The sequence below is a fragment of the Caretta caretta genome, chromosome 13 (assembly GCF_965140235.1).
Source record: "Caretta caretta isolate rCarCar2 chromosome 13, rCarCar1.hap1, whole genome shotgun sequence".
Lineage (NCBI taxonomy): Eukaryota > Metazoa > Chordata > Testudines > Cheloniidae > Caretta > Caretta caretta.
The window spans coordinates 3997009-4013730 of NC_134218.1; the positions used below are offsets into that span (position 1 = coordinate 3997009).

Here is a 16722-nt window from a genome sequence, read left to right on the forward strand (position 1 = left end):
TGCTGAAAGTTCGTTGGTAGCTTTGTTCCTTCCCCCCTTGTAGGAAACTTTCCCGCGTCATTTAGCAATCAATCACTTATGCAGGGACCAAAGTGGCACGCAGGCAAGCAGCATAGGGACCAGGGTGGAAGCCACAAGCGTGTAGTAGATGTACCCTCTCTTCCCTGCTTACCCTCAGGAATGACATATCTGCTACAATGACCCTCACCTGTGGAAAAGTGGGAGAGAATTTTGAATTTTTTCCCTAGTTGGCTGCATTGCAACCCTTGCGGAGTGCTGCACCACAACCCTTGCGAAGCGCTCTTTTCCCCATGTAGAGTGCCCCCCAGCCAACATTCACCATGCTTTGGGTGTTTGCCAAGATATGTGCTTGCCAAGAGTCAGTGAGAAAGTTACTGTAAAGTTACCAGAGGTGTATTTTACTGAAATGTTTCAATGCTGTGCGTGAACTTAACAATCATGCTTCTGTGCATTGTTCCTTGTGCTTTGGCAGATGTGGCCTTCAGGAACACCCCACACATACCGGCCGAGCGTCTCCACCAGATAAGAAAGCGCCCAAGACGGAGCAAAGACGACATGTTCCAGGAGGTACTGCACTTCTCCAATGCAAAGAAAAGGGAACGCAAGGCATGGAGGGAAGTGGAAAGGGAGGACAGAAAATAAAATCAGGAGTTTGTAAAGGATGTTACTGAGCAGATGATTAAAGTCATGGAGGAGCAAACACAGATGCTGAAGTCCCTAATAATGCTGCAGACTGAGCAGATGCATGCCCACCCTCCCCTACAGCACGTTCAGAACTTGTTTACATGTCCCCACAAACTCTGCCCGCACAGACCTTCTGAGAGGTCTCTGTTTCCCCTTCACTCCACCTCCTTGGACAACTTTCAAAATGATACCTGGACATACACACAGCTCTGAAAGTCTGCCTTTCCCTGGTACCTCCTTTCCCACCAAGCCCCTTTCTGTGTGTTTGTGTGTTGTTTCTTGTTTATTAAAAGCAAAGTTTTTGAACAGTAACTCATCTTTATTTGTTTCCTACAAATTGAGATAGTAGGCACTACCAATACACAGGCACTGTAATCATTTGCTTACTGGAATGTAAGGCCCCAAATGTCACCATTGCTTCTCAGGAAAACTACATGTAATGTAACACTGCAGCACCAATCACAGAGATATACATTACTGGTTCTCATTTGAAAGCGTTGCCTCAAAGCCTCCCTGATTTGAATTGCCCCACTTTGGGCCCCTCTGATAGCCCTGGTATCTGGCTGCTCAAAATCAACAGCCAAGTGGTCTGCCTCAACACTCCACCCCCAGCAAACCTTTCACCCTTAGCTTCACAAAAATTATGCAATGTACAACACGCGGCTATGACCATGGGAATATTATCCTTATTGAGGTCTAACCTACCATAAAGGCATCGCCAGCGCGCCTTTAATCTGCCAAAGGCACATTCCACTGTCATCCAGCACCTACTCAGCCTGTGGTTGAACTGCTCCTTGCTGCTGTCCAGATCCCCCTGTAAGGTTTCATCCCTCTGTAAGAGGTAGGCCAGGTCTCCCAGGATCACTATGAGCATTAACCATCCCCCACTATAATCTTCTGGTCTGGAAAGAAAGTCCCCGCTTGTAGCTTTTTATACAGGCCAATGTTCTTGAAGTTGTGTACGTTATGCACCTTCTCGGACCACCACACGTTGATATCAGCAAAACGCCCACGGTGATCCACAAGGGCCTGCAACACCATGGAGAAATACGCCTTCCTATTGATGTACTCCATCACAAAGTGGTCTGATGCCAAAATTGGAATACGTGTGTCATTTATTGCCTGTCCAGTTAGGGAAACCCATTTCTGCAAAGCCATCCATTATTTCACATACATTTACCAGAGTCATGGTCCTTTGTAGCAGGATGCGATTAATTGCCCTATACACTTGCATTAACACAGCCCCAACGGTTGACTTCCTGACTCCAAATTGATTCACAACCGACCAGTAGCAGTCTGGAGTCGCCAGCTTCCACACAGCTATTGCCATGCACTTCTTTACCAATAGGGCAGGTCTCAATCTGGTGTCCTTGTACCATAGTGCTGGGGCGAGCTCCGCACACAGTTCCAGGAAGTTGGCTTTCCGCAGCCAAAAGTTCTGTAGCCACTGCTCGTCATCCCAGACATGCATGACGATATGATCCCACCATTCAGTGCTTGTTTTCTGAGCCCAAAAAGCGACAGTTCACCCTCTGCAGCTGTTCTGTGAAAGCCAAAGCAATCTAAAGTTGCATGTCACACAGCATGTCAGGCAACTGGGAGTCTTCTTCAGTTAGGAACTTCATGATTAACTGCACTGCCTTCGCGATGTCTTCATGACAGTTATCAGAGCATAGGAGAGCAGTGCAGGATCTATCTCCTCTCACAAAGATGCTGGGGTGCACAGCAAACAAGGGCCGTTGAAAAATGCTGTGAAAGAAAGCTGGAAGCCTATGGAATGCTGGGGCAGAAAGCAATGCATCATGGGATATTGAGCCAGGTCCCAAGATGCGCCGCGATCTGCTCGCCTTCCCACAACACCTAGCAGCAGGAGGTGTTGAGCTGGACTGTGTGAGATACCCACAGTGCATTGCTCATACTGTCGATGATAGTGCCCAAACTGTGGATACGCTCTGCCGACAAAGGGAGCAAGTGTGAACCTGACATACAGATTTTTATTATAGCAATTTTTGAGTATCGACATCACTTTTGTTGACAAAACTCTGTAGTGTAAACCAGGCCTAACTTCTCCCTTGTTTCTTTTTTGCAACTGAAAATGTTTTACTAAAGATCTGTGAACAAACCAAATCAACCCATGAATACAGATGTGCATTTTATAGCATCTCTGTGTACCCCATAGTTCAGGCTGCCTGGCATCCAATGAAGTGAGCTGTAGCTCATGAAAGCTTATGCTCAAATAAATTTTGTTAGTCTCTAAGGTGCCACAAGTCCTCCTTTTCTTTTTGTGGATACAGACTAACACAACTGCTACTCTGAAACCTATACATATAGTATAAGCCACTGCAGCCATAGGCAGACAGCTAATTAAAGACACTATATCAAAGTGTTCCTCTACTTCCTGCCTTGTACTAGTGGCTCTCCCCATCTTTCAGTGCTTGCTAATGGAAGGAGAGACAAACAACTGGCTCTGCATGGCTTCCCTATCCTCCCAGTTAGTTCCTGGCTTGCAGCAGCTTAATCTGCAGAGTACATGCAAAATAGACTATTTAAAGAGAAGAAATTTTAAAAATATACACAAATGTGAAATATATTTAGGCTACTTTGGACTGTAAATATTTCTTCTTTACACTCAGGGGATGCTGTTGCAATCTTAGCTAGCACAGAACACTGATGCTATATGTGTTAATTTTTCACAGAAGATTCCCATGCAAGAAAGCAAGGGCATGCTGGCCACTTGATAGAGAACATCTCTGGCTATCTGTCTGCATAGCCATCTCTACTGGATTTTAAAGACCTGCATTTGGATTTTCTGGCAAACAGGCCCAGTGTAATTAGCGCAGTACATTCTCTCCACCTCTCTGAAGTCCTGAGGTGGGGAAGGGAGAAAGAGGAAATAATAGTTAACAAATTTCCTGACACTTCAGCAGTTTCACTCTGTATAAACTGGGTGTGCTAAGCAGGAGTTTATGGAGGATGTAAATCTAAAGTCTGGCCTGCTCTGATAAAGAGGGGGAGGAGGGCGGGACTGAAGTGACTGACTGACTGACTCAATGATTCATTGGCTGATTACATAAGACAGTGCTAGGGTACACAGGAAAGTCAAGTTCAGGAGCTACCGGTTTTTCCCTTCTGACTTTTCAGCAGATGACTGTAGGGTAGAGCTAGTGTCAAGAATCAGGTTTCAGAGTAGCAGCCGTGTTAGTCTGTATTCGCAAAAAGAAAAGGAGTACTTGTGGCATCTTAGAGACTAACCAATTTATTTGAGCATAAGCTTTCGTGAGCCACAGCTCACTTCATCGGATGCAAGAAATTGTCAAGAAGTGTCAAGAAATTGCTCTCCCTTCCAGCCATAGGACTAGTATCTTGTTCACACAGATCAGGGGCAGCTATAATGTGGAGATAGAGGATCTTGTGTGGGAGGCATCTCAGAATCATGAGGTAGATGAAAACTCCTAGGATTTCAGAGTTCCTGCTTTGGAGCACGGGAGAGGAGGAAATAGGATATTCTGATACACGGGTCTCTCAATCTCTCCTGTTGAAGCTGTTCCACTGTGTATAAATAATTAGTCAATGGAGTAGGGAACTACACAAAAATGACGATGCTAGTTAGGTAGAAATTAAAAAGAGCAGTCACAAGGGTCAAATGCCTGCATGCAGCATGGAGACTACTTAAAAACACCACAAGAGAGGCTCAGATTAAAAGTATACCCCAAATCAAAAAGACAGCAGGAAGAACAAAATAATGCCACCAAGGCTAAACAAAAGAGCAATGGAAGCCATTAGATGCAAAAATGCATCATTTAAAATTTGGTCATCAAATCCTAATGAAGAAAATAGGAAGGAACACAAACTCTGGCTAGTAAGTTGTAAAAGTATAATACGGCAGGCCAAGAAAGAATTTGAGAAGCAACTTGCTAAAGATGCAAAAGCTAACAGTACATAAGAAGCAGGAAGCCTACCAAACAGGCAGTGCAACCACTAGATGACAAACGTGTTAAAAAGAGCACTACTTAAGGAAGACAAGGTCATTGCAGAGAAGCAAAATGAATTATTTGCATCGGTCTTCACTGCCAAGCATGTGGGGGAGATACTCTCATCAGAGGTAATCTTTTGGGGGGACAAATCTGCAGTACTGTCCCAAACTGATGTGTCAATAGAGGAGGTTTTAGAACAAACTGTTAAATTAAACAGTAATAAGTCACCATCAGATGGTATTCACCCAAGAGTTCTGAAGGAACTCAAATATGAAATTGCAGAACTAAGTGTAGTATGTAACCTATGACTGAAATCAGCTCCTCTACCAAATGACTAGAAGGTAGCTAACATAATGCTGATTTTTAAAATGGACTCCAGAGAAGATCCTGGAAATTACAGGCTGGTAAACCTAATTTCAGTACTGACAAATTGGCAGAAACTTTTTAAAAAACAAAAACCCAGAATTATCATAGACACATAGATAAACACGATTTACTGGGGAAACAGTCAACACAGCTTTTGTAAAGGGAAATCATGCTTCACCAATCTATTAGAATTCTTTGAGGGAATCAACAAGCATTTGGATATGGGTAAGCTAGTCAATATAATGTACCTGGATTTTCAGAAAGCCTTTGACAAGGTCCCTCACCAAAGGCCCTTAAAGCAAATTAAGCAGCCACTGGATAAGAGGGAAAGTCCTCTCATGAACTGGTTGAAAGACAGGACACAACGGGTAGGAATGGAGAGAGCTGAACAGTGGGGTCCTCCCCTTAGGGATCTGTAACTGGGACCTGTGCTGTTCAACATATTCATTAATGATTTGGAAAAGGGGGGAGGAACAGTGAAGTGGCAAAGTTTACAGACAGTAAAAAATTATTCAAGATAGTTAAGGCCAAAAGCAGACTGCAAGGAGTTACAGAAAGATCTCAGAAAACTGGGTGACTGGGCAACAAAATGATTAAATTCAACATTGATAAATGCACATTGGAAAAAATAATCCCAACTACACATATTGAATGGTGGGTTCTAAATTAGCTTTTACTACCCAAGGAACAGATCTTGGACTCAATGTGGATAGTTTTCTAAAACCTTCCACTCAGTGTGCAGCAGCAGTCAAAAAGGCTAACAGTATGTCAGGAACTATTAGGAAACAGATAGAAAAGGAGGCAAAAAATGTAATAATGCCACTATATAAATACATGGTTCCTGAATACTGTGTCCAGCTCTGGTCTCCCCATTTAAGAAAGGATATAATGGAAATGAAGAAGGGCAACAAAGATGATCCAGGATAAGGAATGACTTGCATACAAGGAGAAACTAAAAAGATTAAGGCTGTGCACCTTAGAAAAGAGATTACTAAGGGCGGATACGCAGAGGTCTAGAAAACCATGAATGGTGTGGAAAGAGTGAAAAGGGAAGTGTTATTTACCCTTTCCCACAATACAAAAACCAGTTGTCACCTGATGAAATTAATAGGGGGAGTATGTTAATACAGAAAAAAGAGGAAATACTTTTTGACACAATGTACAACTAGCCTGTGGAACTTATTGACATGGGATGTTGTGATGGCCAAAAGTATAACAGGGTTCAAAAAAACTGGATAACATCATGGAGAATGGGTCCATCAAAGGCTATTAGCCAAAATGGTCAGGGAGACAACCTGGTGCTCAGAGTGACCCTAAGCAGGAGTGGAGGAGAGGGATGAATTGCTCCATAATTGCCCTGTTCTGTACTCTCCCTCTGAAGCTCTGCTACAGGCTACTGTCAGAGACAAGATACTAGACAAGATGGACCATTGTCTGACCCAGTATGGCATCTCTTATGACATGAACCTGGTCATGTCATGAACTGGATATGAACTCACTCCCAGGTGAGTGCCCTAACCACCAGGCAATAGAGTCACTCAGTCTTTCTCTGGCCCTATGACTATTTAATTATTTATACTCAGTGGAATAGCTTCAGCAGGAAAGAGCCCCACATCAGAATATTCTATAGCTCAGTGGTTAGGCCACTTACCTGCTGAGGGAGACCCAGGTTCAAATCTCTTGTTCACATCAGGTAAAGTGGGGAATGGAACTTGGGTCTCGCACATTTGTAGGAGAGTGGCCTGACCACTTATAAAGGAGGTGCACACACCCCACAAATTATTCACCCAACTCAATCCCTGACAACCTACATCAACAATTCACTGGCCCAAATAATTTTGATGATGACCTGCTGCAGAACATGCTTATTCTGTCTGTATCGGACTGTCACATGTATGTTCAGCATGAAGGATCGTTTTAAGTCAAGTCATGCTCCAAGCCTCACCCACATATACATTTCACTTCCTAGGTAGTGCTGTGCTTTTCTGAAGTCTTGCTAGGCATATGGCAGGCCTGCAAACCTGCAGAGTCAGAACTGCAGATGCTGAGCTGACACATACAGGGAAGACTGTTCGAGGAGTAAGAGTCTAACACCAGGGAAGAAAGGAATAATTGTAATTCAATAATTCAAGTTTGCCACAGGATTCCTTCCCAGCAATTTGTTAAATTTATCTAGGGGAACAGCCAAAGTACCATTTTAGTTGGACCTGCCTTGTGGTGGTTGCAAAAGAGAGACAGATCTATCTCTTACATACAGAACACCAGTACACCACGGGCCTCATTCAGATCTCTCTCACATGGGTGTAAATTAGGAACAAAAACCAGTGTATGCTAGAGAAGAGTCAGGTTCTATACCTTCTATTACTTTTAGCGATTACTTTTGGCAGGGAAAACTAATCCAGCTGCATCTTAAATCCCAACCTCTAATAACCTTCAACAGTCTTTGAGACAATAACTCATGACACTGTTGAGGCGCCTATAAAATGATATTTTCCCCACAGAGGTTTAACTGGAAGAAAAAAGGCACTTGAAATGGAATATACCAATTTTCCTTCTCTGCTTCGCCACACCCCTTTCTCCCCCCCCCCAACCCCCATTTCTGTTCCGCTGTGCAGATGCAGGACAGTTGTGTACCTCAGCAGACAGAGGTGGGTGGGATGGGAGAGTACTCAAATAAGTTTCTCCAGTTACAACAGCGTGTCCCACCACCAAACAAGTATTTGCATTAGGTGGTTGTCATGACAAAGCTGTGGGAGGCAGCTGCTGCTCACACTGCATCAGACAGGATCATTCAAGCTTCTCCCCAGAAGGAGCCATAAACCAGAGGAGGAAAAAACAGTAAATGGCAGCAGACTTCCCAATCTATTTCAAACAAGAGATTGTTTTGGTCAAAGAAATCTGTTTGGAGCCAATTTCACTGTAAATATGAAAATGAATTTCCTGCCTGCTGAAAATCCAGAAGCTCTGGAAGCACCAACATGTATACATGCTCTGGGTATAAGCCAGGGAAGTGCCAAGGAAAATTCAACCAAATAACATGAACAGCCCTTCACTACTTAGGACTTCTGTGTATAAACAGGCCATTTTCGTTTTGTGAACACAAAGAGTTAGCCAATCTAGGAAAATCTAGGAAAGTCTAGGAAAATAAGGAATGAACACAAACCAGGCAGTACAGTATCTAGAGTATCAACTTAAAAACTGATTTCAAACATGAGAAAAAACTACATTTTACAGCCATTCCAAGTTCACTGTTACGTAGGATTTTGAGAAGCACAACTCTGTTCTATATCTCAGTAGTGTTTTTGCTAAGGGCCTATTAGTAATTACCCTGGCGCTGCTGAAAATTACAGAAAGAAGGTCTCTGCAGAATGCTGCTAAAATCCTGGACCCAAAAATACACATTGCGAACAAAAGATTTTGCTATATCACAATATGAAAACAGTTGTGGATCAATTTCCTGACATGGGCACACGGTTTAGTGAATAAAACACTGATTTAGTCACCTGTTTTCACTCCCAACTGATTCATGTCCACCTTAATGTGCACATCTCTGAAAAGTGACCACTTTAAAAAGGTACTTTTTCATTTAAAAGACATTTTCCTTAGGATTTGTGCACATATCTGCTTCGTGTCCAAAAACGGTTTGTACTGCTTTTCTACTCTAAGATAGAACGAGCTGTGGATTCTATTCTAGTTTGAGTATTAAACAGAATTACCAATAATTCCAATCATTACAGCTGAAGAGTCCCACTGAAGATAGCAGGCTTATGAAGATGTCACTGAGTGCATAATTTGAAGACAGAGGAGTTGCACAGATGCCATTGAGGTCCTATTGGTTGCAATGATGCAGGAGATCGAAAGAGCACAGTGACTCTCTCCAAGATGAGTTTGTAGGGATGAAAATTAGAAGCAGCATCCTTTTACTTATGAACTACATGTTTGAAGTGGGGCGCTGATGTGGGGACTGCTGATGTATTAGTGTGGCTCTTCGGCAATGTACATTGGTAAATTCTGGCTCCTTCTCCGGCTCAGGTTGGCCACCCCTGGTTTAGAAGACTTCAGCTCACACCAGAGGGGATGGTGGTTCCTACTACTAAAATACACACAAACCAGCAGGACACTGTGTGATCTGTGTTTGAGGAGTTTAGGAATAAGATGGCATGGGGACTGTATTTCCAATTACCTCAAGGATAAATGAAGTCAATGGGAATTTGGAATGTGCAAGGAATGCAGCATCAGACTCTCAGAAGCTAATCCAGTTATCTCAGCATGGTCTACCTATACTATAGCTGAAGCACTGATACATAAAGGACTTCAGCATCTAATAGACTCTTCACTTCATTAGAAATATAATCCTGCCTCTATGTCCAGCACTACAGTGAATTATGGCCTTAACTTAATACAAATCTATGCAAATGCACACCCTGTTGATGCAAATTTTGAATAAGAGAGAGTTAAGTATTCCAGTTGCAGGTTTTGTTAGTGCATTATGCTTAGAGGGACAACGGTATTAATCCAAGGTAGCTGGTACACTGTGTTATTTCAATCAATTTCCAGTTTTTTAAAAATTAGATCAGCATAGGATCATTTAGAGCTACCTATAGATATTTAATTTTTGTTTCAACCATTTTGTTTACTTGAAATGATTATTAATTGCATTTAACAGACATTTGCTGACCTGAAAAAAGAAAAAGAAGAGGAAAAACAAAGTAAAAAAGATGTAAAACTCAGTACACACATGGATGCCTACATGTTAAAAAAAAAAAAAAAAAGAATCCTGCACTAGCAAGGAGACTGGCTCCGTCTAGGTATTTATATGACCTTCAGCCCCGGTAAACATTATCAAATTTATCCTCAGTATCTGTGAGGGGTAGGAAAGTGCTATTATCCCCATTTCACAGATGATGAACTAAGATACAGAAAGACTAAGTGTCTTACCCACAATCACACAGGCAGTCTGGGCACAGCTAAGAATTTAGCCCAGATCTCCCTTGTCCCATTCAAGTGCCTTAACCATAAAACCTCCCAGCTTCCTCTCTAGGGATAACCTAGCATGTCTTTTCCATCTCTAAAATATATGGGTCTCAAGTAATGATACTGTAGTAGAAAAAGAAGAGTAAAAGACTCAGCAAACATATAATGTTTCCACAGCAGATGGACCACAGCAGATGGAACTAGTGGTCAATTAACTGCTGCTCAAGAGAAGGCCCCCTCTCCCTACCTTATTACTTTGTACGTCTTAGCAAGTAAGCATAAGGGTGATTCAAGGAGAAAACCCACTGGAGTCCTCTGCACTGTTCCTAATATGAAAAGGGACACTGTGACACCTATTTGATGTCAGCAAAATGCTGGGAGGTGAGAGTGTGGGATTGCAAAAGGATCTCCTCACATGATTTCATGGAGAGGAGAGTGCTGTACCCTGTATTCTTTCCCCACTCACCCAAGGAAAACAGCAATATTTACTTTAACTTTTTTTGCTTTAATTTAAAGCCATTTGTCCATCTTGAATGTTTGGGAGGAGATATCCCCCTTTGCTTCAGGGCCTGTCTGCATTACAGTTTAAGACATTCCAACAACTAACAGTTTCCATGGCCAGTGTGGACATGAATGCATCACACTCCCCTCAACCAAGAACTGTGTTTTGAAACCTCGCTATAGTCTCCATCTGTGCTACAAAAATGAAAGAGCTTAACAACAGTGATTAAACTCTACTGTACCAGAACCAAGCTATAATACAGTTTAGTACAGTATGTATGGATAAGACCAACCAAACTCAAAAAATCAAAGCATTAGCTCAAGCAGAAGCCTAGTTTAGTCTTTGCAGCAATTCCTACAATATCAGGCAATTTGGTTGTCCCCTGACCCAGATACAACATGGCTTGGGCCTGCAGGGTAGATAAAACCAAAGTGATTTTTACCATGGCCCTGAGGCTCATGTCAGGTCAGCCAAAATCCAGGATTGTAGCAGAATATGGTTAAACCCTATTTGGGAACAGTGTATGCTACAAAACCAAACCATGTTTTAACAATGTCAGTGTTGTAACAGAAGTTCCTTCAACATAGTAAAAATTACAGTGTAGACAAGACATTCAGCTAAAGCCTAGTTTTAACCCAACTTGGCCACTCCAAAATTTAACAGCTGTTGGTAAACCCTGTTTTTCTGGCTACATATACTTGGCCACAGATAATCAGGAAGGGGATATGGGGATTATTAATCTAACTCTACTTGGTTAGCATGGTATCCAAGGTGGTGGGGGAAATCTTGGTCCTCCCTTGTCAAGGAACAAGTCAAACAACCACAGCACAGGCAGGATCATAAGGGACTGATTCTCACTCCTACTCTGAACCCTGTATTTCACAGGTATTTGATGTCTGCTTGGGTTGAATATTAAAGCCCCAACCTCCATGTCACTTCTATTGCATATGGTGAAACCATTTCTTACCCATGTTGAGACAAGTTTGTGGTCACTAGCACAGTTTTCACTTCTTCCACACCACTGCCATCAACCACATTGTCAGGTGTCGTTACCACGACCACCTCCTCCATGTGAACGCTCACATCTGGGGTTGCCATGGTTAGGCAGGAGAACACAAAGATCACCAGCTGCGTGGAGAGGTCCCTCCGTGAACTGGTTTCCTGTCAAAAAAAGAAAGACCAAAAATGTGATACATGAGAAGATTCTCACTAGTAAAAATGGCTAGAAAGAGAAGAACCAATACAGAACAGGACCAAGGCCTTCTCAAGGATTTCACAGGTATATCCTGCATCCCAAATAAAATATTAGTAATTCCCATCCCACTGGTTCCATCTTGAAAACAGTTTAAGTGAAGAATATAAGAACCATAAGATGAGATATTGGAAAACGTACCAGGTCTATGCATAGGAACCCAAATACCTTAGTATTGGGTGTAGGATTTTAATAGGCTTTGTTGCTGTTGTGTGGTTGCTACTTCAGAAGCCATTTGAGACAACAAAATTACATGGTAGCTGAACTTCTCCCAGTACTGCCTACGTTCATAAAATGAAACAGGAGAGGCCAGACCTTGCATTCTTTTGGCCCCATAAAATGGCACCCTGGGAAAAAACATTCAAACAGTAGAGCCTGCCCACGTCATTGGTATTTATTAATGTAACTATTCACCACAGGATATCTTCAACTGGCTAGCTACTCCTGACACTAAAGAACTATTGATCAGATCAGCAAGCTATTGTCTGAGCATTGTATGCCTTGTGACAATTGGACTGCGTTTTGTAATCTGAGGCTCTTCCCTGTTGTTATTCCTTCCTCCCCACATCTATTTTACAATGGGGAGCGAGGTTGATGCATGTCATCTCCTGCTCCCATCTGGACTGTTATTGAGTTGCAGCAGTCAGTCTTCAGGGCTCTGATACAGCCCAGCATCCTCTTTGCCCGCATCCATGGCACTTCAGAACATAGGAATTGTTATACCAGGTCAAACCAATGGTCATTCTAGCTCAGTATCCTGTCTCTGACAGTAGCCAGTACCAGATGCTTCAAAGTAAAGTGCAAGAATCTTCATAATGATTACTTTGTTGTGGGCGAAGGAAGCATTTTCCTAATTCTATCAATTAGGAGTTGGCTTCAAAGTGCTAGCAACTTCAAGCAAAGATACCCCAGAATCCTCTTTAGTGGCACTAAAAGTGTTTCAAAACAACAACCCTTGCTACTCTGTTTGGAATATACCCTCAATCTATAATGTCTCTCTTTTCTTGTTACTTAATGTCTTGTGTGAATGTCAGTGAAATTATGTTTAAAACTTTGTTTCCTATTTTAATGTGCTTAAAACTTTTACACACTACACTTTTCACTGCCTGTTGTGAGCAACTTTACCCTCTCTCTTCCCCTCTCCCCTTGAAGCTTGCCCACTATCCAGTCACCACAGCTCCTAACTTCCTTATGCCAGCCTCAAAAGCCCTAGGTCTCCAGTCCATCTCTGCTCCTGCCTAAGGTTTCTCCACTGTTAACACTTGCACATCCTCCTTCTCTGGTACACTCCCAGAAGATTCCTTTATTATTATTAGTTATTATCATTTAACATTTATACTGCGGTAGCATCTAGAGTCCCACCAAGTCAGGGCCCCATTGTCCTTGGTGATTCCAAAATCTGTCTCACGGTATTCCTGTAAGGAGCAGAAGAGAGTGCCTTCAGGTTTCTGGAGGTCATAGTGATTTCTGTACACTGATTCATGGAAAGCAGTCAGCTCCAGGATGTAAATGAAATTCCTTCCATTCCCAGAAGTTTTAGCCCAAAACAAAACTTTGCAGAATCGGAAAGCATAAAGTGACAGAGAAAACTGTTTTCAAGTCAGTGTTTCTAAGGGATCAGTAACAAATTTAAGAGAAAAAAATATTTTTACAGTTCTGATTTTAATGTTGATGGTGTCCCTTTAAAGGCACAATTGTCTCAGCTAGCTCTTGCTTTCTCATTACTGGCTTGCTTCCTAGCTGCTGTTGATTGAAGGGGGGAAAAGGACCCTCTGAAGAATCAGAAGACTTCTCTGCCCTACTAAATGTATCACCACAGGGAATCCCTCTGTTAGTTTCACTGATATAGACAAAATTATGTTGAGCACCTACACACTGCTTAACACTTTCATTGTTCTGCACTGCAGTGCTCTTTGTTAGAAAGTCTGTTCACATTATTATACATGGTATATCTTGGTATTATGGTAGACTGCACTGCAGAAGTGATTTATTAATGGTACTATTTACCATTCAAAGTTCAGTTCTACTCTGAAATCTGGCTTTGCGAAAATGGCATATTCATACTCAGTAGATCTGCTCCTTTGGTGCATAGAGTCTCACTTTACTTACCAAAGTTATTACAACAATCATCCCTGCAGAACCAATAACTTCAGTTTGAGAGAGTAAACTTGGATATTTCTGGTTCATGTACCACGAAAAAACTATTAACTAAGTTCCAATTGTAGGGTCATGTGTGTAACTCTACAGGCTTAAAATTACACTATAGTTTACACTTGTGCAAACCCACAAGAGTGCTGCATACCAAGCTGGAAGGGGTTGCAAGTGCTTTGAAGGATAGGATTAAAATTCAAAATGATCTGGACAAACTAGAGAAGTGGTCTGAAGAAAATAGGATGAAATTCAATAAGGACAAATGCAAAGGACTCCACTTAGGAAGAAACAATCAGTTGCACACATAAAAAATGGGAAAGGACTGCCTAGGTAGGAGTACTGCGGAAAGGGATCTGAGGGTCATAGTGGATCACAAGCTAAATATAAGTCAACAATGTAATGCTGTTGCAAAAAAAGCAAACATCATTCTGGGATGTATTAGCAGGAGTATTGTAAGCAAGACAGGAGAAGTACTTCTTCCAGTCTACACCACGCTGATTAGGCCTCAACTGGAATATTGTGTCGAGTTCTGGGTGCCACATTTCAGGAAAGATTTGGAGAAAGTCCAGAGAAAAGCAACAAAAATGATTCAAGATCTAGAAAACATGACCTATAAGGGAAGATTGAAAAAACTGGGTTTGTTTAGTCTGGAGAAGAGAAGACTGAGAGGGGACATGATAACAGTTTTCAAGTACATAAAAGGTTGTTACAAGGAGAAGGGAGAAGAATTGTTCTTCTTAACCTCTGAGGATAGGACAAGAAGCAATGGGCTTAAATTGCAGCAAGGGCAGTTTAGGTTGGACATTAGGAAAAACTTCCTAACTGTCAGGGTGGTTAAGCACTGGAATAAATTGCCTAGGGAGGTTGTGGAATCTCTATCATTGGGGTTTTTTAATAGCAGGTTGGACAAACACTGGTCAGGGATGGTGTAGATCAGTGGTTCTCAAAGTGGTTCGCCACTCCAGGCCAATGGGGGCTGCGGGAAGGGCGGCCAGCATGTCCCTTGGCCTGTGCCACTTCCCGCAGCCCCCATTGGCCTGGAGCGGCGAACCGCGGCCAGTGGGAGCCGCGATTGGCCGAACCTGCGGACGCGGCAGGTAAACAAACCAGTCCGGCCCGCCAGGGGCTTTTCCTGAACAAAAGGGGGACTGGCTTTGAGAACCACTGGTCTAGATAATACTTAGTCCTGCCATGAGTGCAGGGGACTGGACTAATGACCTCTCGAGGTCCCTTCCAGTCCTATGATTCTATGATAACTGTAAGTGAGCGCAGCACTTGCCCTTTAGAAAGCTTATCACTAGTGAAATGCAAGAGCCAGAAAGAATACAGCATGACTTTCAGATACCAACCTGAGCCTGAAAGGCTGACAATTAGCGGAGAAAAATAATGATTTACTTGTGAAGTAAGCAATATTTGACATACTAAATGTGGAACCTCATCATGCCTTTTAAAAAACACAAACCACAATGTCACTTCTCAGAGCAGAGTGACACCACACTTAAGGATGTCATCTTAAACACCTCTGGAACTACTTTCTCCAGGTGCAAAACAGACTGTTGCAGATAGTTTGGATTCTGGGATCAGAGATTCAATTGCAAAAGATTTTAAGTGACAAAACAGGAAACCCCTGAAAGAAGCCCTACTTATTTAGCATGCTCTCTCCCAACCGCCCCCTCTTCTCCACATCTACACTATGCTATACTAAATTACACACACACACACACACACACTATTTCTATTGCTCCCACGCTGCACACAGGGAGCCAACGGCTTGCCTTTCCCCTCCTTACCAGTCTGAGCATTGGTGCTCACAGCTGCTGCCCTAGCTGTCTCTGCCTTCCTGGTCACATACCCACTCACTTTATAATGCGGAGAAGCCCAAGCCCTGCCCCTAGAGCAAGGCCTGGAATCCCCTCTTGCGTAAGAACCATAGAGCTCTGATGAATCATCAGCTGCCAGCTCGGGGCAAGTAGTCAGCCTGGGCATGGCTCTGCAGCACACAGGGAGCAGGGCTGCTCCTGAACAGCTCCAGGCCCAGCAGATCCAGCCTCTGCCTGCTGTCTCCTCAGGCTCTCTGTACTCCTGTTCTACGCCTTCTATAATCTCCTGGCTTCTCTTGAACCTTTATTTTACCCATTCATTCTTCTTTCTTTGACAGTGACTTGTGTCTTTACCCAGAGCCCGGCTTTCCAAAATTAAGGCACTCTTTTCTACACATAGACCCCTATGCTCAGGTAGGGCCCAAAGAAGTCAGCAGAGCTCAGCCCAGAAACAGGGGTCCACACACATGGTGTTTGTTGCAGACTGGAGCCTCAGTTTTATACTCCACTCATCCTACAGAAAAGCAGAGCAGGGGAGAGGCTAAGACAGTTTAAAGCTCCTTACAAGAATAACCTGACCCTCAAGTTGTTTGCCAAACAAAACAAAACAGAAGTTGCCTTGGGTCTTTCCCCTCCTGCCACTTCTTCTTCCCAACCAAGTGTTGCATCCGATGAAGTGAGCTGTAGCTCACGAAAGCTCATGCTCAAATAAAATGGTTAGTCTCTAAGGTGCCACAAGTACTCCTTTTCTTTTTGCGAATACAGACTAACACGGCTGTTACTCTGAAACCAACCAAGTGTGTTATTTTAACAAAAGAAAATTATGTTGCATGTCCCCTCCCTCAAGGACAAGCTGCAGATCTGCTCTGACCTACATTTAAAAATCCTGGGTGTACTGGCTGACCAATATGAAGATGAGAAAGAATTATTCCCTGCTTCAGCTTCCTTTTCAACACTACCAGTTATGCCCCATATGGC

General features: G+C 42.8%; 1 protein-coding gene across 2 annotated transcripts in view; it reads right to left on the reverse strand.

The window, feature by feature from the left end:
• GMEB2 (glucocorticoid modulatory element binding protein 2) overlaps positions 1-16722 on the reverse strand; it is a 43270-nt gene that overhangs the window by 20827 nt on the left and 5721 nt on the right. For both annotated transcript variants that reach the window (XM_048820410.2, XM_048820409.2), the window contains exon 2: positions 11489-11682. In XM_048820410.2, the coding sequence (XP_048676367.1) occupies positions 11489-11619 (131 nt within the window). In that variant the 5' untranslated portion in view covers positions 11620-11682. The remainder of the gene's footprint in view (positions 1-11488; positions 11683-16722) is intronic.